Source organism: Lampetra planeri, chromosome 36 (genome assembly GCF_965212315.1).
Source record: "Lampetra planeri chromosome 36, kcLamPlan1.2.h2, whole genome shotgun sequence".
Lineage (NCBI taxonomy): Eukaryota > Metazoa > Chordata > Hyperoartia > Petromyzontiformes > Petromyzontidae > Lampetra > Lampetra planeri.
Window position 1 is genome coordinate 6,864,561 of NC_136142.1, and position 27,727 is coordinate 6,892,287.

Here is a 27,727-nt window from a genome sequence, read left to right on the forward strand (position 1 = left end):
ACCTCTCCAGCCACGAGAAGGCTGCTACATTCACAACTAGGAAGTAAAATGAATCGATTCTTCATCAAATGACGAACTTGGATTGCAAACATATTGAACTGCAAGCGTGTCAATTGTTTTCCCTCTAATACATTTGGAGAAATGTCCATTTTGAATAGAAAGGCTGTGAGATTCGAGGGCCATCGTCAATCCATGTTTAAAGATTGTACATGTAAATGTATTGCATACTACGCGATATGTTTTTTCTGTCATAAGGCAGTGTTTGCTGGTCATTTATTTTACGTGCTATTTCGCCGCTGCCTAACATTTATCGCAGTTCATATTTTCGCACTTCTGCAAAAAAAGCGGGCGGGTGTATTCGTTCAAATGAACAAACACTCGCAGACAGATCATCCATGTAGCACGTCTGCCTATCAATCACTCTGTATGCAGGCAAGGGCTGGAGGATCACACGACATCTGTGAAACTCCCAAACCTGTGGGCTGCTGCGAGTGGCCAGCTGGGACGGCAATGCAGGAATCGGTCGATCAATCCTTGAATCTACCCGTGCAAAACATTCGGGTGATATCCCCCCCTCGTAGGTGTGGTGGGTTTTCTCCAGACACTCTTCGATTCCGCCCGCACGCAAACCACACGCTCAATAAATATAACTGGGGACGACATCAATCCTTGAGCCTCAGCGAGCCATTCCTACACAAACCAAGGGGCACGATAATATAATGATTGTTGTTATTATCATTATGAGTTTGATGATGAGGAGGGAGAGTTGGGGGAGGAGGAGCAGGGGCACTGGCACCTGAGAAGCTGTGCCACGCGGGCAAGCGGATCGTCTTTTTGAGGATGGTGAGCTCCGGCTGGCAGAAGCGGAACATCTCGTTGACGAGGGGAGGTTGGGGCTCCACGTCCACCTGCAGGATGGCGATGGGAAGGTCGTCCGGCGTGCGGAAGAACACCTGCTCGCCGGGCGGTCATCACGAGCAACCACAACCAAACAAACGGAGACAAAGATCCCCCGGTGCACGCTTCATTATTCATAATAACGATCACATTTCGATTTAAAGCTTTCGTGACTGCAGGGATTCATCTTCTTGGTTGTTCCGGTAAAGTCACGTAGAATTGAAATAATAAAATAATAAAAATAAAACATAATAAAATCATTCTCACGACATTTCGGCCACAACGTCGTGATAATTATTTTATTGTGTTTTATTTTTATTATTTTATTATTTCAATTCTACGTGACTTTACCGAAAGAACCAAGAAGAATAACGATCACGTCAACTTGTAACGTTCCGCGGCCGCCCGCACGGTGTTCGCTCGCTCTCGAAGAGAGGGAGCGACTCGGAGGAGCGAGGAGAGACCACGGACGAGCGGGGTAGCGGCAGCAGCCAGGCAAGTGAGCCGGCGCTACCAACAATTGCCCAAGCTTGGTGGTCCTCTACTAATTAAGGTGATATCGGGCAATTAATGAGAATTTACACGTGCCAGGAAGCTAGAGCGCCCGGTGAAAACCAATACGTGCGAGGGCGCAACACTCAATCCCATACAGATGGAACAGATGCTGTAAGCCTGCACGTTCCTGCACTGGCTTCTCCAGGCGAGCTAGGGTATGGTACCTTAACGCCCACGGGGAAGGGAGTTCGACAAGATTTGTGCGATCCACCAACTCTTGCCTCCACAGTGTTGCATTACACGTGTTGCATGAACCACCACCACCGCCCGGCTTTAACAGACTGTCGGGGCAAGTTCCGTTAGCGAGCTCCTGTTAAGGCCGGCACGACACACGAGGAGTGGGGGTAGTCAGCACCACGCCCGGCTACCTCTGTGTCTCCAAAGCTGATGTGCACACACACCGCAGGATACTCATTTTAGGCTAAGCAGATCTAGAGGAGGCCCAAGTTCGTTTGAAATATTCGTCACCGATGTTGAGCACACAGTGTAGTGCACTGCAGCGCTAACCACGGCACTAACGCTCCCCACACCAAGCCAAACAAACACACACACGTAAGCTTATCTTCGCATGAGAAACCGGCTTCATCACCGAGCTGGCCTTAATAGGTGCTCGCTAACAGCACCCGCCACCAACGACGCATCTCTATAATCTTGATTTGAAGCTTTCGTGACTGCAGGAATCCATACTCTTTGGTTCTTTCGGCGAAGTCACGTAGTGTAGAAAATAACAGATCACGACGTTTCGATAGCAACACAAGCCATCGTCCTGTGGCAGTCCGCCTGCTGCATTGTTTCACCTGTGTTGCTATCGAAACGTCGTCATCTATTATTTTTCTACCTACGTGACTTTACCGAAAGAACCAAAGAGTATTGATGCATCTCTCGGGCGCAGCACGAGGAGAGGATGGGACTAAAATAACCGTGCGTCCTCTTCACGTGCGTAAACCAAAGACTCACCTGGCAGACGACAACGAATGAAAACAAAGCGTGCAAACATAAAATAAATCACCAACACTAAGCCCGCCGGGCCAATATAACACATCCCCACCCAGACCGCTTAGCTCTGCTACCAGCTGCTTGAAAGGCAGCCCCTGCTTGTGAAAACGTACAGTCCGATCCCTCATTGTGACTCATCGCGAGCGAGCACAGCATCTGTCCGTCCGTCCGTCCGCCCGCCCCGTTAATCTGCCGTTTACATCCCAAATCCGTTATGCTGGGGACCACGACGATCCCCCACGTCCTCCCCCCCCCCCCCCCCTTAGGCTGATAAACAAAACCAAAAAAAAGCCCGAAGGCAAAGTGTTATTTATAAGTCGATCGTGCCCGGCTGATTTTCTGGCAAATGCAGCGTGTGCCGCGCGGCTAAATTGTCCATTTATAAGCGAGCCCTCCATGCGAGACGCGCCGTCGATAGCGACTTATTTAAAAACCCGCGCGGCACGCTAATCTCAAGTCGCGAGCGCTACAAACCCCAGCGGCGCGAGTTCGATTCCCGCTCACGACCAACACCAGTAACCGTTATCTAAACCGCTCCTGGAGCTCCCCTAGGTCGACTCGGCCTCAAACGAGTGCTTGGTGCGATGTGAATACATTGCCACCAGGGAGACAAAGGCGGGCCGGGCGTTGCGGAGGCAAACCACCCCCATCGTGTGCCGTGCTGACCTTCATAGGTGCTACTCTTAGAACAGCACTTGCCCCACAAGTCTGTTAAGGCTATACGGGGGATCCTTGTTTTGTTTGTGAGGCGGTGTCGCAGCGGTTATGGTGAGCGCGCTGCACAACACGATCCCCGGCGAACCGGGTTCAACTCTTGAACACGACGCGCCCGCACGGGTGGAGAATTGGTCTCGCGATGCTTCGTATTCCTCCGGGATCACATGTGCTATGGACAACAACGGCAACAACAGCGTGGCCAAAGATGCGTGTGACGACGATAGCCATGCAGGCACCGCCGGTGCTCCTGCAAGATTAAATACATGCCACTGAGTGCCAGGCAGTGGCAGTGCACGGTTAGATTGCTTCACAAGCAGATTGAGAATCACAATGAGTTCCAAGCCTAATGTGTATGTATGTCGTGGGGACAGTTAGGTTTAGGCGAGATGTAAAAACAAACTTTTAGTTTTTTCGGTAAAGTCACGTAGGTAAAAAATGAAATAAAAATTAATAAAAAGAAAGTAATAAAAACCACGACGTTTCGGAGGCAACACAAGTCTCCGTCATCAGGTGGGACCGTCACAGCCAGATTAATTTCATTTTTTACCTACGTGACTTTACCGAAAAAACTAAGAGTATGAATCCTTGCAGTCACGAAAGCTTCAAATCTAGAATGTAAAAACAAAGTCTAATATGCCCCCTATTGCCTTAGCAGACTGTAAGGCAAGTGCTGTTAACGAGCACCTATGAAGGTCAGCATGGCACACGATGTTTACACATCGCACCAGGTACTCATTTGAGGCTGAGTCGAGCAAGGAGAGGTCCAGGACCAGTTCAGATAGTCGCCACTGGTGTTGATGGCCGTGAGTGGGAATCGAACTCGAGTTGCCGGGTTTATAGCGCAGCACGCTAACCACCGCACTACCGCTTTCCTCTAGGCTAGACACGCGTACACACACACAGACGCACGCACAAAGAACCCCCTACACAGCCTTGCAGTTTGTTGGTTGGAAGTGCTGTTAGCGAACACCTGTTAAGGCCGTCTCGGCACACGAGCGAGTGATGCCGGTCAAAGCCACACGCGGGCTCTAAGCGGCAATGTTTACTTACCGCGCTAGTTACTCCTTTAAGGCCAAGTGGAAGTCCTTTAAAGTTCAGACATCACTCACCACTGGTTTTAGACCGAGAAATGAACTCGGGTCACTTGGGTTCGTAACGCAACGCTCTGCCCGCCTGCCCTCCTCCGCAGCACCGCTCCCCCCCCCCCCAGCAGCGGTTTACCGACGGCAAAAAGAGGGTGATCAATAGTTATTTCTTCCCATATCGTGACAACGAAGATGAGATCCAGATCCTGAGCTGAAGGACACCGCGAGAGACGCGGATTCAATTCCCTTCATTTTGAGGAGAGCAGATACCGGGCAGACTGCCCGTCTGACCGCCCACCCATTCGCCTGTCCTTTGGACGCCACCCAGATCCAGTGACCCGCTTAATCCATCTTCCCCAGCTGGCTCTGCCACCTGCCGCCTTCGCTGCCCGCTCGCGGCAACGGGACGCTGCACCTAACGCGCGGATTTCAGAGAGACGGGCGGAACCCCGGCAGAAGCTCCGAGAACTCCCTGGCAGTTGGCGGGCGCTGCTGATAAAACGCCGATTGCTTGCGAGAAATAATAATAATAATAATACAAGTGACTTCACTACTTGTAACGTGCCGTGCAGTCGTCGCTCAACTCTTGAAGAGAGAGAACGGACCCAGAGGCGCGAGGGAACCAGGGCAGCGGGCGAGGCAGCCACGCGGCGAGCCAGCGACAAATTCTCCCCCAAGCTCTGCGGTCCTCTGTGTACTAAGGTATTCATCTTCTTGGTTCTTTCGGTAAAGTCACGTAGAAGGGAAATAATCAAATAATAAAAATAAAACATTATAAAATAAAATAATTCTCACGACGTTTTGGCCACAACGCAAGCAGCCGTCCTCAGGTGAAGACAGCGTCTTCCCGACAGACCTGTTCTTCACCTGAGGACGGCTGCTTGCATTGTGGCCGAAACGTCGTGAGAATTATTTTATTTTATTATGTATTATTTTTATTATTTTATTATTTCCCTTCTACGTGACTTTACCGAAAGAACCAAGAAGATGAATCTCTGCAGTCACGAAAGCTTTAAATCGAAATTTAACCTGCTACTAAGGTATTGTCGGCCAATTAATGAGTGTGTTCTATCCATGTGGGAGAAAAACCCACACTCGCGAGGGGGGGGGACACACTCTAACTCGCACGGATGGAACAGGTGGAGTCCACATTTGCTGTACCCCCCCCTCTCTCCTGACGAGCCAGGGTATGGCACCTCATCGATGTGACCCATCAACCCTACCCGCCTTCACAGTGCTGGATTACAGGCCACGTGCATAGCCGCCACCACTTGGCGAAAGTGGCAATGAATGTGTCCTCAACGTGCACATAGCCTGGCACAAGCGGCGTGGTGACTTCACCGCCACTTAGTGGCGAATGGCGGTTGTTGGTGTTGTCGTGGGGAACGGTGACGCAGTGTTTAGCGCACTGCGCTGTGAACACGGCGCCCCGAGTTCGCTTCCCGCTCATGGCCAACACCAGTGACGATTATATGAACCAGTACTGGGCCTGCCCTAGGTCAACTCAGCCTCAAATGAGTACCTGCTGCAGTGTGTAAACATTGGCCTGAGGGAAAGTGGTGCTGACCACCCACCCCCTCGTGTGCTCGCTAACAACACTTGCCCCAACATTTTGTTAAGGCTATACGGGGGGAATCTTTGTCTTTGTATATTGGAGGCAGGGTAAGAAAACAATGCAAAGTATTCGGGAATGATTTATGCCTCGACATTCACTTAAAGAGATGAAAGTGGAACACATGGCTCAGAGAACCAATGTAAATTAGAGACATCATGTGGACCGTTTCAAAGAGTAAGTAGAATTGGGCAGGACACATTGCCATGAGGGATGATGGCCAAGGGATGAGACTGGTTATGGAACGTGCCTAAAACGTAAGCCCATCATGGAGATGGAGCGATGAGATAAGTTTAAGCGCAGGAGCGAGATGGATCGTGCCACCGCCGGGCCCTGAGGAATAGCAACGGTACAGAGTGTACTTCATCCAGCAGTGGATATACAATGGGCGTTGGCGGTCATAATAATCGAGAAACGGCAACATCATTACGTCGTCGGGGAAAGTTTTACAAGGGCAATTGCAAGATCAATTGTGAGGTCTTGTTGACACGTATGTCCTGAGCAAACTCTGCAGATGGCCGTTCGGTCGGGGAACTACTAATATTCCTGATGTGTAACCTAACCAGCGCCTCAGAGCGTTATCTTTTATAAATCACCCATGTACCCACCACCGTATACTCCGAAGGAATGAGTTCACCGTCACCAGGATATTAACTTGAGATCTCCATGGCTGTGGGTGACCCACTCTATTCGTGTTGCAGTGGGCTTGTCATTTTTGTTATTTCGATTTCACCTGAAGACGGCTGCTTGCGTTGTGGCCGAAACGTCGTGAGAATTATTTTATTATGTTTTATTTTTATTATTATATTATTTCCCTTCTACGTGACTTTACCGAAAGAACCAAGAAGATTTTTTTTTATTGTTTTCGTTTCCGAGTTTGCCGCTGCACCCTGTGTGCTCACCAAAGGCAAGTGCTGTTAGCGAGCACCTATGAAGGCTCGTACGGCACACGAGGGGGTGGGTGGCCAACACCACGCCCGGCCGCCTTTGTCTCCCCAGTCGTATAGTTTACACACTATACCAGGTAATCATTGGAGGCTGAGTCGACCTAGGGAAGGCCCAGAACCGGTTCAGATAATCGTCACTGGTGGTGGCCATGAGCGGGAATTGAACTCAGGTCTCCAGGTTCGTGGCGCAGCGCGCCAACTGCTACACTAGCTCTCCCCACCCCGCACACACACACACCTAGCCACATGGCACTGGCCAGGGATGACCTATCACTGCTGCTACTGCCATTGATGATGATTAATGATATTGTTTATGGAGGTGACATCGTTGTTTCTGCTTCTGCTGACAGTGATGATAATTGTGATTCTCTCTCGATGAAAATGGTGATGTTCTGGCTGCAGCTGCTTGATGATGATGATGATTATGATGCTGATAACAGTGACAATGATGACATTGCTTTTGACAAGGATTCTGCTCTTACTGCTGATTAAGATGATCATGGCAAGCATGTTTTTTTTTTCTCCTGGGCCAGAAGTTTCTTTCCACTCAATAAAATACTCAATTAAGAAACTAGCCAAAACATCCCAATGCATGACCCTCCTACAAACAGGGTCTTGACACTCGGTGACACTTCCTTAACAAAGGACATTCATTATCAAGTGTTGTGCTTAACGAGTCTCAACCCCGCTTAAGATTCCGGCGTCCGATGAGATTAAGCACAATCCAGCCGACTGAGTGGTTTGAAGTGAAAATAGTCGAGGTTTCATGCCCGTGCAACAGAAATGTCCAGCCGAGGGGAAAACTTTTGTTGGAAGCCGCGAGAGCTTATCAGGCCACGTCTCGGCATGTTTACGCCATAGCGTGCGAAGGGGCCGATCTCAGGTCATTTCGGAGGGAGCGATCCGGCAAAAAAAAACCGCGCGGATGCTAAAACTTTCGCCAGAGTAAAAAGTTTGCGTCTTTAAAGCTAACCGCTGCAAAATAACTACTAAGAATAAACACAAATTACCCAAACGGCAATAAAAACCCATCACACAATGTCCTCTAGTGGGGGTTGAACTGATATATTTAAAAAAACCTGACACGACTTTACCCATGGCAACGGTTGCATCTTGTCGAAGGCTATTATCTCTGCCATTAGACTCTACTCCTGCCTCCCGACTCTCTGCGTTATAATTGCGTGCAGTGAACTGTGCGAGGATGAGGCGCTCCGTTTATTGCCTCGGATGGGCAATGTCAGGGCAATGACGGGAGGGGGGAGGACGAGGGGAGAAACTCCCTCTCCGTCACCGGCTGATCGCTGGCTCCGCCACCTCCGCCGCCCATCAGCCGTGAAGGGGATTCGGTTCAATATGGTCAAGTTAAAAAAGAGAATAAGAGCGCTTGTGAACCTCTGCGGCAAAACACACAAGGCTGCTTTAGCTTCTCGTGGGAAAAAAAACAACAATCATAATCAAGGATTCTTTATGAGCCTTCTTGGTTCTTTCAGTAAAGCCACGTAGAAGGGAAGTAATACAATAATAAATAATTTGTGAAAATTATTATTTTATAATAAAATAATTTGTGAAAATTATTTTATAATTCTCACAAATTATTTTATTATGTTTAAATTTTTATTATTGTATTACTTCCCTTCTACGTGACTTTACCGAAAGAACCAAGAAGATGAATCCCTGCAGTCACGAAAGCTTTAAATCGAACTTTAAATCTTTATGAGCCGTGTATTATAATACTCGCATAGCTACATTTGCCATTCGCGCCAATTCTCGTCGAGCAAGGCGAGAGCGAATCTGCCGTCGTTCGCAGACGAGCATGCGGGTGGTGGATGCTGTGATTTGGCTTCACCCAATTAAGAAATCCGAGTGACTGTTCAAAGTTGGGAGATTCTGACCGTGATGCCGGCACACACGGCCTAACTCCTGGCACCTCCGATTAGCGCGGCTCGCTACATACCGTGCCAAGGAGTCATACTCTTAGGTTTTTTCGATAAAAAATGAAAGGTAAAAAAATATATATGTAATAATAAAAATACAATTAAAAAATGAAGGAGGTTTGACGTGCATACTCTTCAACCTCGACTGCGTTTACTGTGAAGCAGATGGTGCGTACGTACGGTTAACACTGCTGCATTATTGAGCAGGGTGACCTCTGGGTTCGAACCACGAACCTCTGCGCTACTGCTGCCCCATGTCCACCGCCACCCCCCCATTCCCCATGGTGGAGGCCAGTCTCTATTGAGGCCCACATGTGCTGCTGACTCCACAAAGTCGTGCCGGTGGCTCAGAAGGTACGAGAGAGGGCGAGGCGACAGGGCAAAGGTGATTCAAATAAGCGAGGAGTTATTCTCTCCTATTCATGACTGTAAACCCAGTGAATGGACAGCAATTCAGCTGGTGGAAAACGAAGCTAGTGTGCGTGCAGGAATACTGCCAGGATGCGGTGCCAATGTACAGCTGTGCACGGGAACACAATCATGCACTGCAACAGGGAGTCTAAAGGGTATGGTACAGAAAGATGAACTGTCCGTATATGATGGGAGTGTTCTTCCCTTGTGTGCGTGGCATTTACTTGGGCAATCCATCACCGTCATTATTATCATCAACTCTATACAAATCACATTGGGACCAAACGTCTATTTTGCAAGGGAGACCTCGGTCACCAAACGATAACCATGCGCACACGTAAATCTAACAGTCATGATGTGGAAAAAACTTCAACCATTTAACAATTCACACTCAAGTATAACTTACATTGAATATACTAAATAACACATTTTAGATGTATAGAGGAAAGTTGTAAGTAACATAAAATCAACAACAGGACCACTCTGCAAAAGTGCTGACAATCAGAGAGGTTTTATAATGGAATAGAAGATTACGTGACTTGTAAATGAATACAAATATACGCTCTTTGAGGAGTTCAACGAATGCATTTCAACTGGGGAATCTGGCAGAGGCACCTCTAGACTTTTGAGCTCAGCGTGCAAGTTATTACGGCCGAATATTCTCGCGACGTCGCGGCTACTACGAACACAATCGACGGCAGCCGTGACTCCCACCGCTCGCGTCCCTTCTCACTCGGGGCCGAGCCTCCGCACGGGGGACAATTGGGGTGAAAATGTCTCGGCGGCTAAGATTGAGGCGAAAGAGTGAAGGGTCCCTCGTACGATGGGGGAAAATAGGTGGCATATACTTCACGTCGAAGCTGCCGATCTCGTCCAGGGGCATAAATCATCGCGCGAAGAACTCCGGTCACCCTCGCAGCAGCGGCTTTTGGCTAGCCAACGAACAAAGATGGTTAACACATCATTGCGTGCTCTCAGATGTGCTTCTGCGGCCGTCTGGAACGCTCTTCCGATTTTAGGAAGCCACTGGAGCTATGCACGTTTAATATCTTGATAGAAATTATTTTTCTTTAGAACTGCTTTTTGCGTTTAGTTTGTTGTCCTTCCCCCCGCACATCCGATTAGCACTGTTGGCTTACGTACGGTGTGAAATAAGTTCAACATACACGCATGCACACGTATGAATAAAGAATAGCATGTATGGGCCGATTGATAGAGACCATTCGTCCGTTACGCGACATGGCAGCCGCAAGGAGGAAGAGGGTAAGGGTTGTGTGTGGCCGGCACTTGTCGATTCGTGTGTCGCGACGCCACCAGTGGGACCTCATGCTGGGTGGTACTTGCAGAAGATAACCCACATCCAGCTGGGTTGGAATGCTTCACTTAACCCCCCCCCACCAAACCTCCACCACAGGTGATTTGACGAATTGCCACGATTCGATTCGCGGATCAATTCTATTTTGTAACGCTGTGGGGGATATTGCAGCGCTCCCGAGTGGCTGCGGTGGTGATGTGGACTCGTTGCATAAGCGAATCGTAAAAACATCGATTCTCGCGCACCAGATTGCTCGGCATGCACCCAGACCTTAGAAATCAATACGAATCGATGCATCGACCCCCGAGTATCTTCTTGTGCACGCGAATAAAATGATAGTCGAGGCCTGTAGGTGCGATACCAGCTTTGTGATTGTGGACGTGCCCTAAATGACGAGATGTGAATAAATGCAGGCGAGCATCCTCGATGACCTGACCTCTTCTTCAACCTACTGCATGCATTAGATGTTTCAAAGTTGTGGTGAACATGCAAACAGACGTGCGCTGATAAGAAACGCATTGTCTTTGAAACCGATTGACCTACACCAGAGACGGCCTTCTGTATGGCCTCGTCTCACCCAGTGTCAGACCAGAGAATGCCAAAAGGCGGGCAGTACAAAGACAATGCCACACGTTTCAGAGCATTTATAGTTCGGGGTGAGCAGCTATAACTGCGTGAGCTATACATGCTCAAACATGCTTTGATATCAATGATCAGAACATGTTTGTTTGCATGTTCACCACAAGTACGTGTGGTTAATGGCCACTGGATTCCTTGCAAAAGGTTTCTATTTGGTGTTTGAACATCTTAACAACTGTTTTATTGCCAGAAATGGGTAAAACCTATTCTTATTTTTCATACTTTGATACCGGAAAAAAAAGGTCCCATGATAATAACTACTATCTTGATATGAAGCTTTCGTGACTGAAGGAATCCATAAATAAAATAAAAATAACAATATATCACTACCTACGTGACTTTACCGAAAAAACCAAAGAGTATAATGACTACTTGTAATCGACATGACCTCCACTAACCCTTGACCTTTCCTGACCTCCCCTCTCCCGCCGGACCCTTCTCACCGCCACCACCGCCACCTTTCCCTGCGTTGAAAGCCCTCTCAGCACTCCATCGGCCTGGTCCCAAGACAATTGGCACGCCACCTGTTCCGTGCAATATTCCGTCAACCTTCCTACCATTCGCTGCAGGCGCCACAATATCATGAGCATAGATTGTATTGCCCCCCTAATGTACAATACTAATAATGCCTGTTGTTTATTCAGGAAAGCCTCACTTAGTCTTAAGACTACTTCTTTATGTCAGGTATGCCCTGCTGTGTTGTGATGTTTGGCCAATTTCACGAACGAGTGTGCTGGCATCACCATTCATTGATCCCCTTATAACGGATAGCAACACTTATCCAATGTGATGTATTTTTTGTATATATACACATGTTTAGCAAATTCGTTTAAATTAAGCGCAAGATCAATGCCGGTGACGTCATAAATATTCTCGTTGCGTGAGAACAGTTTTCGCATCGCGATCACAATTTGTGTTGCACTGTGGTCCCCAGACTCGCTGCACGGTACTGTAAATGTATACCGTGTCAACCCATACTATACACTACACTATACACTACACTATACACTACTATACACTACACACTACACTACATTACTATACACTACACTTTACACTACACACTACATTGCTATACACTACACTATACACTACATTACTATACACTACACTACGACACTATACACTACACTATACACTACATTACTATAGCACTACACCAAACCATACCTGTCAACCCATACGGTTTACCCACATTCTTGTACAGGTCAATTGAGTTTTCAGGTCCATACGGCATATCGCCATTTCAATACAGGCAAAAAAACACATTTTGGATGAACGTTGAGATTTATAAGGGCACGGGCTGACCAATACGGTCTAAATTGGTCTGTAATAAGGTAGGCACTGATAAGGGGTTGACAGGTACGTAGTAGTGTAATGTATAGTGTAGTGTATAGTGTAGTGTAATGTGTATATTATTGTAGTGTATAGTAGTGCAGTGTATAGTGTAATGTATAGTGTAGTGTATATTCGTGTAGTGTATAGTGTAGTGTATATTATTGTAGTGTATAGTGTAATGTATAGTGTAGTGTATAGTAGTGTAGTGTATAGTAGTGTAGTGTATAGTAGTGTAGTGTATAGTGTAGTGTACAGTAGTGTAATGTATAGTGTATAGTAGTGTCATGTATAGTGTAGTGTATAGTGTAGTGTATAGTAGTGTAGTGTATAGTGTAATGTATAGTAGTGTAATGTGCAGTCGTGTAGTGTATAGATAGTAGTGCGGTGTATAGTAGCATACTTGTCAACCCATATGGTTTACCCCGTATTCTTGGACAGGTAAATAGTTTTCAGGTCCATACGGCGTACAGCCGTTTCCATACGGGCCAAAAAATTGCCTATTTGTGTTGTGTTTCTCTCACCTTGTGATGGGACTTTGTAGGATAAACGTTGAGATGTATAAGGTCACGGCGTGACCAACAAGGTCTGAATTGGTCTGTAATAAGGTAGGGCACTGATAAGGAGTTTACGTGTATACAAATCACTGCTTGCAATGATTAATTTGACAAATAAAACCCTTGTTTTTGCACATGGGGTTAAATAACATAGCGAGTGCCATGGGTGTGGTGGCTTTGACACCCACACGCCATCGTCACCAGCCATAATCTGTCCACTGCTGGATGAACGAATGCCTCCCGATACACACACACACCAGTGATTAACAACCAGAGGTGGAGTGGGTACATTAACTTAGTATATGGAAGATACCCACCCGTTTAAACCTTGCATACATGTAAATTACGGGATACAAGAATAGTTCGTGTGGGACAAAAAAATGGTTGCATTTCCAGGATAACCTATTCAGCATCAGAATCTTGATTTAGACTGCAGGAGGAATCCGATGAGCTATGAAGCTCTTTATCACCGATGCCCAGTGTGGGTGGGTCACCAAGTCGCAACAGAAAAAAAAATCTAAAAATCGATAGGACTGCAAAATAGAGATAATGCTAAGCAAGTTACTAAATATAAACACATTGATTAATTACATAAGCCTTATTTATCAATATTTTGGAGAGTCAGCAAAAACAACAACAACAACAAAATAGTCCCAGACCACACCAAGATAACAACAAAGTAGTCCCTGAATAAAATGGCACATTAACACTGGAAGCGACCGCCCCGCACCAGGATAACGTCGGTGACTATCCACCCACCGCTAAATTAGGGTCCCTTTCACTTGAGAAGAACCCTGGCCCGCTCGTTTGAGTGTCAACAAAAACAACCCTGACCTGGCTCACGAAATCTCCAGCGATGCTGGCGGAAGCGCGGAAAATTAATCGCCGCTGCAAGCGCCAGCCTCCGTGTCCCGCTGGCAGAACCAAAAGTACTGCAGTCGTGAAGGCACTTCCGTAGTGATATAGTGGTGAGCACCCTATCACATATTGATGAGCACTCTGTCGTAGTTTATTGAGAGGAAAACTAAACTGAAAACCAAAGTGAACTATTTTTTATTTTACCAGGTCAGGCCCACTGAGCAATGTAGCTCTTTTTCAGAAGTGAACTTGCCACAAATGAGAGCTCATCACATGGAAATTCACAGCAGACAAATACTCCAAATGCGTGTTGATTCTAAATGTGGGGGGGGGGGGGGGCATGGGGGGAAACTGGAGGACCCGGAGAAAAATACGCGCGACCACGGGGAGAACATGCAAACTCCTCCAAATATACAGGTCGGGATCAAAGCATGTTAACTGACTGTCCCCTAGAGATGCGCGGTATGTGTCGGGTGACCTGCGCGCGACGAGCACGCGGTGAGTATGCGCGGCTGATGTTTGCACCCGGCGAAGGAAATCGACGGACTGAATGTCAGACCGGCCGACGGTGTCGCCAAACCACCTGCACTCGCGTGACCATTCTGCGTTTCGAAACGATGCTCGCGGGACTGACCGCGTCCGAAGCCTTGCGCGGTGTAATAATTACACCGCGCAAGGCTTCGGGGCGGGTTCACATATGAGTTTGCGGTGGAAGCTAAATAAACAAAATATATTAGAATTGCGGCTCCAATTAAAATTTGCAGCCCTCGTTGGGAAATAATAAACACACAGGCGGCTCTCATTGGTCACGCAATGTGCAACCTCGTTTTCGCCGATGCCGTTTCACCACAGCGCTAAACGAACACACACGCACTCGCACGCGTGCCAGCAATCATCTTAATCTTTAAAAAGTCGCCTGCAGGCTCGTCGAAGGCAGATGCTCGAGCCAGTTAAAACGTTATCGCTCGGTGGTGGCGGGAGAGGTGGACGGCGGAGACATCTCCGATGGGATCGCGGGGGAGCGAGGAAGGCCGCTCAGCAAGGTCACGCCACGGGACACGGAGAGCCGGACACCACGCCGGGGACGCTGCCGCCGGCCTCACCGCCCCAGCCACCCCCACCGCCCCTCGCGTTCTCTCTCTCATCTTCACTTCTTTTTGTGGCAACGTCGATTTGCGCGGATTTTTTTTTTCTTCATAGATCCGAGTCCGAGTAGATTGAGCGCTGCTCAAAGGTGTCCTTTTCAACCCCCGCTCGGCTCTAGACACGGCAAACAGATCTCATGCACGTTCGGATTTCTGCGACGCTTCGGTCGCGTGCCATGCCGGCAGAGTGGCTCGGTGTTGTCGATCTCTGAGAAAGTTTAACAGGCAAAGTGGCAGGATCAGGCCCTGGTATTGGAATTCCCAACCTTGCACTACTGCGATACACTTACTCTATCGTTGACCAACGTGAGGTCTGTTGGAGAAGACAATCAATTGATTGAATAGTGCTGGTCTCTTTAACTACAAAGTATAAATTCTACTACATTCAAGTTCACCAACCAGTGGGCCTTTTCGACTCAATGTTTTCCCAGCAGCAACGGTTCAAAGTAAGCAAACTCTGCCGCAGATGTCAACTTCTCCAAGTCTTATCAGTAGGGGCTTGATCCAGTTTTAAACAAATGTTGCTGGGCCGCTTGCTGTTACAGGCAATAGCCCGTGGGCAGTTCAGTCCAGTAAGGAAACATTGCACAAAACCGCTGTTTACTATCGTAATGGACTGCAGGTAATAATATAATAAACAAACAGATCACTCCGTGCAGTGTGTGTGTGTGTTTACTTATTTACTCGTTGGATGCTTGCAATCTGGCAAAGGAGCAGAGTAATGTGCTTTTGTACCAAATAACTTAGATATGCAATGTCCCTCCTTGACATCATGCTCACACTGATTGGTGAAGTTTAATAAGAAAGTTTGCATGGCCCCCGTGGACGTAACTTCCTCTGCAATAACAATTGACACATGACGGACGTGATTTTTTCTTTTTTTAAAGACAAATCCAAAGAAAATAGGTCGACGCGCGCATTAATTTCAGCGATGGGTTACGGTCTCCGTTGTCAGTCGGTCATGGTCTTACCCTTTCAAAGTCCCTTAAAAGGCTTAAAGCATAAATAGCTCAGAGCTAGAAAGGACACGAAAAGTTTATTTTTTTTGAACGGAGCGCAGAGAACGTATATCCCTCTCCTTTTAAAGGACAAAAATAAAAATCAATGTTACGACAGCAGAACGTGCATGTACAACAAGCACAATGGCGCCACAATGCGAGCGGCTGGGCGGTTTTTGGGCCACCGTGAGCGCGCGTGTCGCAGTGTTATTGCACGGGTTGAGTAGATCTTTCGATTTCAAGCTTTCGTGACTGCAGGGATTCATATTCTTGGTTCTTTCTACGTGACTTTACCGAAAGAACCAAGAATATGAGTGCATCTTGTTTGGTGGAACCCAGGACCAGTGGGTGTGATAGCAGCGATGCATGCTTGTAATCCAGAAACATTAGAGATGGGGTTGGTGGACCATGCAGGGTTGAGAACCAGAATGAGGTGTACGTGGCTAAAACACAGCAAGTTGACACAGTAGGGGCCACAGGTGGTACATCTGCCAGTCATCTCATTCAGTCAACCCACGGCACCTGGGTCTGTCCCGTGATCTTCTGTCACTGGGCGTTCGACACTTCGCATGGCCTTAAAGTGCACATAGCCTGGCACAAGCGCCGTGGTGATGTTACTGCCACTTATTGGCAAATGGCAGTTGTTGTAGCAACGCATCGATTCGTTGATTTAAACATATTCTCGTGCGCCAAGGTGACCGCTTGTGTTGCGATCGAAACGTCGTGGTTTTTTGGTTTAATTTGTAAAAAAAAATTCTATCTACGTGATTTTACCGAAAGAACCAAGAATATGAATTCCTGCAGTCACGAAAGTTCTAAGTCAAAACTGTACCTTTTTGTTATTATATCAAATGGTGTACGTACCGTGTTTTTGTGACCCATGCAACCCTAAGTCGGCTGCAGCTACATTCTCCAGAATGTAAAAAAACCCCACAAATTCTTGAATCGAACCACATCCCCATGAATCGTTGCACTTTATGAAATCTACAAAGAGGCTGTAGGATATTGTGACACCTCAACTATGTTCGTAGCCTATTCATCATTGTCCCTAACTCTGGCAATACACTACAAGATTGCCGCATGAAAACATCTCTTTGAACATAACAAAGGCCGACGTGTGTGTGTAGAGAGCTGTAGTGGAGCGGTTAGCGTGCTGCGTTATACATCCGGTGTCCCGAGTTCGATTCCCACTCACGGCCACCAACACCGGTGACGATTATCTGAACCGTTCCTGGGCCTCCTTTTAGGTCGACTCAGCCTCAAATTATTACCTGGCGCGGTGTGTAAACATCGCCACTGGGGAAACAAAGGCGGTCGGGCGTGGTGTTGGCCACCCATCCCATCGTGTGCCATACAGTCCTTGAAAGATGCTCGCTAAAAGCACTTGCCCCAACAGTCTATTCAGGCTATACGGGGGATCTTTGTCTTGTGTGTGTATCCTATTGGGGACAGTTAGTGTAGTTGGTTAGTTCACTACGCCACGACACCCAGCGATCCGAGTTCGATTCATGCTCATGACCAACATCAATGACGAATATCTGCACCAGATCCAGGGCCTCCCCTAGGTTGACTCGGCCTTAAATTAACATCTGGCGCAGTGTGTAAACATCAGCAGTGGTGAGACAAAGGCCGCCGGGCATGGTGTCGGCCACCCACCCCCACGTGCGCAGTGCCGGGGCTTCGTAGGTTCTCTCACGGCACTTGTCCCAAAAGTCTCTTTAAGGCTTCGTGGGGAATCTTTATCTTTGTCTGTGTACCTCTAGGGTGTTACCATGAGAAAACTCGTACGGTTATTGCACCCGAATGGTGAGAGGTAATAGTTTGGGCCGAATTAAACCGAAACTTTTATGAAACTTTTATTGCCGTGTGTTTGGAGCTCCACAACGGGCGGTCGGGGAAAATACTCAGCGAGTGCTGATCGACGGCCGTGCGGGGCTTAGCGCCGTGCCCACGCGCCGGCGTTAATGTCAAACAAAATCATATTACTCCTGTTGCTTTAGCACACATGGGAGAAAAAAAATAATGTAATCAGGTTCTACTGCTCATTTTCACCGGTGACGTGGTGGAAATGTCACAGCTGCTCCGGGAACAAATTAAACATAGCAGAGACCTTTTGCCATCCAAAAATGATTGAGCCATCGTCAAAAAAATGAGCTTCTAATGGAAACAGTAGATTTAATTTGGTGTAAAGTATTTTACGGCTTATTGCTTTCATGAAAAAAGTATATATATCTCCAATTGCTTCCCTGTTCAAACATGCATTGGGCAGGGCTCACACGTTCCATATTCTCATTCCGAAGGCCAGTCTGTGCATAGGGTAGATAATTATTGACGTCCCACGGAGTGGTAGCAATTTTATTCCCTCCTCGAAAGACAATGGACTGAGTCGACAGCCACTGCTACAGAGAAATATCCATTGCACGGCAACGAAAACAACATTTAGAATTCTCAGAAAAAGCCGATGAGCCAAAATAAGAGGAACAAAAATGTAATCACGTGCTAATTTGTCGTGCGGTCTATTGGCGACTCGGCTGAGGCCACCAACTCATTGCACCTGAGAACCCAGTTTAATACACGGGCAGTTTAAACCCCGGATTCGAACTCGGCGTCTCAAACGTACCGGCTCAGTGCTCGGACAATTAAGCCGCCTGGGCCGACAGTAAGACCTTTCCTGGCTAAATAAATGACAAGTCCGAAAACGATAATTAATTTCATTGAGATCCACAGCAAGCCCTTGCAACGTAAGGAGTGGTGCGTGTCCGCGGGAGACACGAACGCCGACGCCCGCGAGCATTCGCGTAGCGATTCCTCGCCCGCGTGCCAAGTTCTGACCTTGACAGCGCACGTGTAAAATATAATCCTCATGTCACACACCCCCCCTCCCATCTTCCTCCACGCTCCTTGCACTCCCACCAGCCTCGCTCCACTGTTCTCATCTCCTATGAACCCCCCACACCACCCTCTCCACACCGCCCAGTCCTTTCCAACCCGCCCCACCGCCAAAACCAGCCGCCCTGGTCTCCGTCCCAACCCCCCGCTCATCCAATCTCCAGCCGCTTTGCACAGCCGTCCATCATTTAAATTGAGATCATGTATGCTTATAATCTGTTACGGCTGGTGGCCAGGCGCAATGAATCTTGTGTAAACAATAGTTTGAGATTACACTTCAAGATGGTCCGGGAGGCGAGCTCGCGGTAGCCCGAACGGGAGAAATATTGATCTCCCACTTTCGTGATGGAGCGAGTTGAGCGGAGAGCGCCGGCGAGCGGCCTGGGTGGGTGGACAAGTGGGCGAGCAGGCCGCGCTCCCCATTATGTAGGAAAAAGAAACAAGGTTTGATTCTGTGTTTATTTTAGCAGACTAAAACAGACAAACAAAATCGATAGAAAGAGACGCGCGGGTCTTAGCGCGGCAGGCAAGTCGGCGGTCGGTCGGTGACCTTGCCAAAACGCCCGCAGGATTTAACGCCTGCGGAACGCGGCTTCTCCAGCCTCTCTCGGCGGCGATGGGAGACGGTACCGCGTTCGATGCCAGGTTTAACCGGAGCGGTGACACGGCACGGCGCGCCACTGGTTTCCGAGGCTCGCTGCTCCAGCCCAGCGGCTGCCCTGGTAATTATTGACCTGCCCCCATACTGGACACCTGTGAAAAAAGATCGCCAGAGCTCATCGGATTCCTCCAGTCTGAATAAAGATTCTGATTCTACTCCTTCCCAGCAGCAGGCATCCGGGTGCGTTAGCCGCATAGTACACGCTGTCCGCTTAACAGTGGACGTTAACAAATTCCTTGACGTCATTCGGAACGAGTAAGCCATCGTGTGACAGTGTAACGCTCCAAATTTGCCAAAAAAAGAAGTACCCACAAGAGATATTCTTGGGTCTTTCGGTAAACTCACGTAGATAGGTTCAAAGAAAATAACAAAAAAATAACATAAAAAAACTACGACGTTTTCGATCGCAACGCAAGCAATCGTCATCAGGCGGTGGCTCTGCGATCTTCCATTGACATGCTAATCTCTCACAATACAATGGTCACCTCCGCAGCTTCGTCGTCGTGGAGGTAGCTCCCCGATCTTACACTGACATGCAAATATCTCACTTAAACATCACTAACCCCGCCCACTTCGCTTATGACCCTTGGGCTACACCAATTTCATACATTTAAAACAGCCTGCCTCAACAGCTTTCCCCCTTGTGAGAAGTATATTATTTTACTATATTATATTATTTTATTATGTTTTATTTTTATTATATATTATTTCCCTTCTACGTGACTTTACCGAAAGAACCCAAGAATATGAATTCCTGCAGTCACGAAAGCTTCAAGTCGAGATTTAACCACAAGTTATTTGTTAAGGATTGCTCATGTCCGCTTGCAGGCCAGGAGCAAAGGTCGCTTTGTGCTGCGCAGGGACAGCTGCCACTGGGGGTGCCCATTTTAAATGTATTGAGATGAGATGCGATTTAAGTCGCTTATCGTGCAGGAAGCGCAAACAAATCGTTATGCTTATTCTTGTAACCGGCGTCACGAGTCGGCATCGCAGGCGAGGTTGTCTGAGTGGCAATAGAAAATAGAAAAAAAGAACAAAAACAAGGAAGAAAAGTCACGCACACGCAATGGATTCCGCAACGCTGCTTTCCAACGTGCGCATGTCCTCGGAGGTGATTCATTGGTGAAAATAAAGACGTCGCACACTAACCGTGTGATTGGGAGAGGAGGCGACCACATGACGCGCGATCAATTTGCCCGGTTGTATCTCGAGTAAGTGTCTAACAACAACACGACTTTGCACGAACATTATATTACTTTCATGGGCGTTAGCGCGAGCTCATATTACAAACAAGACAGGCAGAGAGACAACAAGGGCCCCTAAAAGCCCCCATTGACACAATTACTGTGATCCAAGATTTAGTATTTTCCCACATTTAATATTCATTTTGGTGAGCTCCCTGAAAAAGTAATCGAAATCTCGGTTATATTGAAATGTCGCTGGCTTTACATCAAATGAAACCGTGAAAAACAAATTAGGTTGTGAGCTAAAGGCTGGGAACTGGTTCGAGGCACCAAGACAGAGGTGGTGGGGGCATCATTTGAGAAAGGCAAAGAAAAGGAGCTCTAAGGTGGTCACAGAGGAGCGTAAGCCAAAGAAGACCACCAATAAAGATTGAGTGACGAGACTCACGATAAACTGAAGAGAGGGATCACTCTGGATCAAGCCAAGTGGCGGTCTGATTGGCAGTTGTAAAGAAGTTGTAAATGGCCGACACCTTGGGAAAGTTTGTATGACTCAGCGTCAGTATTGGTGCTTTTGGATGGGAGAGAAAAATAATGTGAAAAGCTCGGGCACATGTGAGTATCGCGCTCGGTCCACCTGCCAAATTATTGGGCATTCTCCATCGAGGAGCTTCGCTCGGGAGTTCGCGAATCACTCAACGCCCATATGGCCACCGCCGTACCTTGATTTCCTTTCCCCGCCGTGCGGACGCCTGCTGCTGGGAAGTCATCGCGGCAACCCACGGTCTGCTGGGGTCCTCGGGACCCTGTCAACAAAAGAGCAATCATCTGTTGTTTGTATTCCAATCAGAGAATGGTTTGTTAGTCTATTGTATGGTCATCCCATCAGAGACCGGTCTGTTAGTCTATTGTATAGTGATCCCATCAGAGACTGATCTTTTAGTCTATTGTATGGTCACCCCATGAGAGACCGGTCTCTTAGTCTATTTTATAGCCACTCCATCAGAGATCAGCTGTCTAGAAGAAGGTGCTCTGACAAAAGCTCCAATGAAAGAGTGACAACTTAAAGCAGTACTTAAAAGTGGCATGATGACTAAATCACAAACCGGGGTCACGATTCAATTGAAGAATGAAATATTTTTTTAAAATCATTGCGCATAACGGATGTACCTCTGGTGGCAATTGTGAAGACATGGTCTGATTACATACAACACATATGATTAAAACAAGCCATATACACGAGTAAACATAAAACTCGATGTATGTATTTCGAGTTCATGAATCAACATTAAACAACAAATCCCTGATCTACTTTCCCCCTAAGTGTTAGATGAAACGTGAAAAATAAGTTAATACATTTAAAAAATGTGGGTGGTGCTGCATTGGTGACACTCATGTCTCGCAGCAAGAAGCCTTTCTGCATGGAGTTTGTGTTGTGCCTGGGTTCCCTCTGGGTTCTTCGGTTTCCTCCCATTGCTTAAAAATAAACTCCCACACAATATAACTCGGAACGGGCCAAAAAAAAGACGTAGAGATGCTGAAAAGATTTCCTGCAAACTATTCAATTGGGAGTACACATCGTAACAACATCATCCCCCTGACTGAGAAAACTTAAAAAAAATAAAGTCTTGAGGCTTTCCCGAGCGAATAAGCACAATAAGATTTGTTTCGAGTTAATAATTTTTCTCGTGACAATGAAGTGACACGCACTGTGAACGAGCGATGTAAATCTTTCGTGACTGCAGGGATTCATCTTCTTGGTTCTTTCGGTAAAGTCACGTAGGAGGGAAATAATAAAATAATAAAAAATAAAACATAATAAAATAATGCGTTGTGGCCGAAACGTCGTGAGAATTATTTTATTATGTTTTATTTTTATTATTTTATTATTTCCCTTCTACGTGACTTTACTGAAAGAACCAAGAAGATGTGAACGAGTGGTTAGCAAGGCGAGACAAAAAGTTATTCAGTGTTGTGGGGGATTAAAGCCGTGGAACACTGATAGACGTTTACACTTCAAGGGGACCACGTGGGGAAACAGTAGAGATTCATCAAGGTCACTCATTGCTTCGTGTGTCAGGCCTTGGGACCTTTCAATCACTCATCGTGGTTCTTTGCGAAGAAACGTCCCGTTCCTTTTGGGGACGAACATTTTCGGAGAGTGCTCCTGTTCGAGCTAAGCGATAGAGGGGGGCAGTGCTCATGCCTTTTCGGTTGCCGGAGTCGGCAGTTTAATTCCGCATTCTCATGGCAGGGGTCAGTCTATTCATAGTGTGACCCTGATGGTTTTTACACAAGAAGGTATCTTTTGTATTGACTCTGAAGAATTGTGTTTGGTTGAGTCCTCCACGTGACCAAAGTATGTAAACGTGGCACTTAGGTCTGGCTTTTTGGTCAATAGCCACGATTAGCCAGGGTGCAATTACAGCAGCCGCAGAGTTCGTCAAATGGAGCAAACCCGGCCGTAATGGACAACCTACATCTGCGTGTCCGATGCATTTAATTGCAACATTAGGAGGAGGATTGGTGGCTCGAGGGCAGGACACTCAGCCCACATTGGCGCGATCCTGGGATGAAAACCAGCCAGCCACCCGTGATTATATCGGGGCTTCTAGTGCGGCTTATTTCACGGTCTCCGCCTCACCACGAATGGCCAGTGAATAAAACAAGCACGTTCGATTGGATTTCACGTGAACAAAAATCTTAGAAACTTTTTCGCTGAGCGACATTTTACTTGGGTTTGTAAGAATGCACACGAGGGAATGACTTAACATTTTTAATTCATAACTTATTTGTCCAGGTGGCACTAATGTTGGAGGTCAAATCCTGGTCATCGGTTAACCAACTTACTATCTCCCCATGTGTATGTACATCCCTCTTGTCAATCCACTGCTGGATGAGGGCCTGTCCACTCCGTGCAGTTCATGGGGATTATTTGACCACACTTCCTCATGCTGACCAGTGGGGGTTGAAAGTGGGAAGGTTAAATGTGAAAAAATAGAACTACAGTAAGCCGATGTATTTTACAATGCCCTCTGATGCCTGCCACGTAGCCCCCACAACCTAATTATCCAGGCTTAACTCATCTAAGCGCTGGAGATTTTACAAGATCCAGGTGATTTGGTGTAACAGCTACCACGATGGACTTGCAAATCCAGGTCACCGGTTCCTTGAGTTTTTTTGATGTGGCAGTTGAAACAATGGGCAACGTTCCTTAACTTCACCTGTCTCTGTGGCACCAAGAATTATAAATGCCACCACGGTTCGTTGATCGGCAGGCCACGTGTGGTGAGGTAAAGTATGGGTATGCCCACCGCATTTGGCCACTGCAGAAGAGGAGGCCAAGTGTCGTAGCGGAGGTGCATCTGCCAGCAGGGGCATGAGGGAGACTTTTCTGTGTGGCACCTTTACCTTTTATAAATCTTGAGATGTGAGAGGCAGTCGGTTGGTTCTTAATAATCACAACTCATTATTAAGCCTACCATTTATTGAGAGTCTCTCTAAACTTTTTCCGTGATAATTAAGCCCAGGAATGCATCACTAAGTGGATTATGTGAATTATGCAAATGTGGGGTTTGTTCACTGAAACAGGGCTACCCACAATGCAATGTACCAGCAACATTTTTATCATTTTACTTTTAATATTTTTAATACACATGAGTTCATGCAGTAATACACAATTGATTATTGCAGAGTCTTGTCTGTTTCTCAATCGCTGCTAATTGTGTAACTTTTCATATGGCAATAAAAAAACTGGTCATGATGAAATACCTTAAAATACCATTATTATTATTATTATTATTCAGATCCCATGGTGTAAAGTGCAGTCTCCAACTCTTACCGTCCACTCCATCTCTCTGGACTCTTTATTGACGTGCTATCAAGAAGGGCCGTTGCCCAAAACGTCGCCTGTTATACATGTTCCCTTTCAAATCTGCCGCGTTATTGACGAACGTGTTGATCGCTCCCGGCAGCGGCCAAACAATTTTTGTGACCGGCAAGCGAATTGTGAGCTGCGCGCGGGTGCGGGCGATGACCGAACCCGCTCGCCCGAGAGTCCGGGCGAGCGCACGCGCCCGGCGTGTCTGCGTCGGGAGAACCTGCGGTGCGTCGCCGCCACGCTCCGCCTCGAAGCTCTGGTACTTGAAGGGCACGAGCACCGTCTCACGAGGCCTCAGGAAGAGCTGCGGGCTCAGCTCGTCGCCGCCGGCCACGTCGAACAGCCCCTCCTCCAGCGGCGTGGTCTTGCGCGTCAGCCGCTTGAAGTGGCGCCACTCCTCGACGTCCACGATCACCCTGCGACGGCGAACAGGGGTCGGGCACGGTCGCCGTTGTGGGTCGTGCACAGTTGGGGGTAACCGTGCGAGAGTGCGCGTGTTTGTGTCGGGGGGGGGTGGGGGGGGGGCGGTAGTGTAGCGGCTAGCGTGCTTCGCTACAAACCCGGCGACACGAATTCCACTCCCGCTCATGGCCAACGCCGGTGGCGATTATCTGAACTGGTCCCGGGCCTCCCCTAGGTCGACTCAGCCTCAAATGTGTACCTGGTACGGTGTGTAAGCATTGCCTCCAGGGAGACAAAGGCAGCCGAACCTGGTGCTGACCACTCCCCCAGATGAGGTAGTTAACATTTCACCGGGTAAATTTGACTGCCATTCATAAAAATTACAAAGCTGCATTGGCCTGCAGCACTGACGTTGGAGTGGGGAAAAGGGATGCGAAGGCCAGTAAGGAAATGACAACTCTACTGAAGGGGTTACGTTTGACGCAACGATTATTAAGCCATGCGACGTACGGGCACCAGGGGGCCCTCGTGTCGTATCGGAGAGCTACTTTTAAGGGTGTGCAGTTTATAATAAGGCAGCCAGGCAGGCTGGCTGCATGCATGCACTTCTCCCACTAGTTTTTAGTATTCCTGTATAGGCCGTCTTGCTTTGCCTCTTCGAGTCGTTGAATTTCCACTGTATCTCAGGAAGCGTCATGTGTTTTATCTTTGGCTTAAAAAGCTCGTGACAACCGCACAGCGCAAACACAGTGGCCGTGAAGGTATTTTACTCCGCGTAAAAAAGGCAGTGGACACTATTTGTTTTCATTAATATCATCCATTGTGAAAGGATAATCATGAGGCGGAAGTTTGAGCTAGGTCGATGAAACAACGCACACTTATACATATCCTTTTTATGAAATTTATCCCTCTAAATCGCCACAAGTCCGCCATGACGTTGCCGACAGTGCATATGCCGAGCCATAGCTTACTTGGCACCTTTGAGATGGTTACTTGAAGAAAAAAACAACCAGTTGGAGATCAAGAGGTCATCATAAGCCATTGCTGTTGAGGCCTGCCACACTTTGGCCATGGCATCCTTTGGTTGCAGTCACAACCCATCATCCAAGCACCGCTGTTACGATATCCCACCAATTGGCATCAGGTTTTCCCCTCTGTCACCAACCTCTGTGTGCCACTCCAATGGATTTCGCAGCACGCAAAGGTGTGCAAGCATTGTCTGAACAAAAGCTCTCAGCCTTATCCAGACCACCAGCTCAAACTGAACTGAAAGTGCGGACCTTTAATCGTTGAGACAACCTGCCCTCTACCATCCTAAACCAAAACTAAACAATTTTTAATGTAACCAGGTAACCTATATAACTCTTATTCAGAAGTGACCTGGCCACAAATGAAAGCTGAACAAAGTGGCTTATCATGTGAAAATGTATATCAGCCAAATACACTAAATGCATGTTGATTCTAAATGTCGAGGGAAAAACTGGAGGACCCGGAGAAAAATCTACACGGCTACGGGCAGAACACGCAAGCTCCAAATATACAAGAGGCGTTAGGGTCAGGTTTGAACTCACAACCTCCTGTATACTAGGCGAGGTAGTTAACATCTCGCCACCGTGGCAGCCCATCCTGCAGGCAAGTCAAGGAATGGAACGCATCCAAGAGGATGCCTACTGAGGAGATGGAGCGATGAGATCGGTTCACGTGCAGGAGTTGGATGGATTGTTACATCGCAAGATCGTGAGAAGTGGCAGCAGGCTTTCGGGAGGCCTTCATCCACAAATGGATTTAACAAGGCTGATGATGACGATGATTATGCCGATGAAGTTACAATTGGGTGGGGATGGGGATGGAAATACATTTTTTTTTTACAAATTAAAATCAGGTGTACGATACGGATATTTAAAAAAAAAGAAAAACTGTCACGTGCTTGGCTTATCTGCTGTTAGCTTGCAGCTTTTCTTTGTCCCATCTCACAGGAGTGAAAAAAAAACAAAGGAAAGCAGGAAGTGTTGGGATAAATTGGCAATGTGCATACGAACAAAAAAGCAAGATCAAGAAAAACGATACCACGAGAATGACATGAAAATCGGAGGCAATACTGCGGCGGGCCTCTGTTTTGGCGTGACCTTGAGTGGAAGCGTTTGAATAAAAGATGGTTTTTTTCGAAATCAGATAAGCCTCAAATGGATTTGTTCGTCATAAATAGGAAATTCTGCTTCTGCTGATGATGTGCTTGTACAGTAATTAATTTGCGAATACCAACGTGCCGGTTAATTTAACAATGTTAACGGATCCATATATTGCACGTGTCAAAATAAGGAATCAACGGCACGTTTCTGAAATCTTACCACCTCTGTACGCCCAGCAGAAAAAAATGTACATACCACAAATGTGGTGGGATAAAGTGCGGGTAACTCCTCACCTCTTCCAAGGCACCTGGCCCGCGTTCGATTCCACACCCGCGGCTAACAATCAATGGCCCGTAATATCTGAATGGGTCCTGGAGTTCAACCCCTTCACCAATCAGCACTGTCCAGCTCGGCAAAGTACAGTCAAACATCCCTCTGATATGGCGAGCAGAGGCCTCGACCCAGCTGCTGATTGACAAAGGACTTTCCCACAGATCTTTAACATCCCCGGTCCACTCGTTGGAAATGTTGTACCTTCACACCTCTCCCACCATCACCCCGCACCCCCCGCCCACCCCCTG

The 27,727-nt window shown here is 47.4% G+C and overlaps 1 protein-coding gene across 2 annotated transcripts in view; it reads right to left on the reverse strand.

Moving 5' to 3' along the window:
* NPHP4 (nephrocystin 4) overlaps positions 1–27,727 on the reverse strand; it is a 284,183-nt gene that overhangs the window by 25,254 nt on the left and 231,202 nt on the right. For both annotated transcript variants that reach the window (XM_078611468.1, XM_078611467.1), the window contains exons 20-22: positions 24,836–25,031; positions 21,458–21,541; positions 797–953 (exon numbers count right to left, since the gene is read on the reverse strand). In XM_078611468.1, coding sequence (XP_078467594.1) covers positions 797–953; positions 21,458–21,541; positions 24,836–25,031 — 437 coding nt within the window. The remainder of the gene's footprint in view (positions 1–796; positions 954–21,457; positions 21,542–24,835; positions 25,032–27,727) is intronic.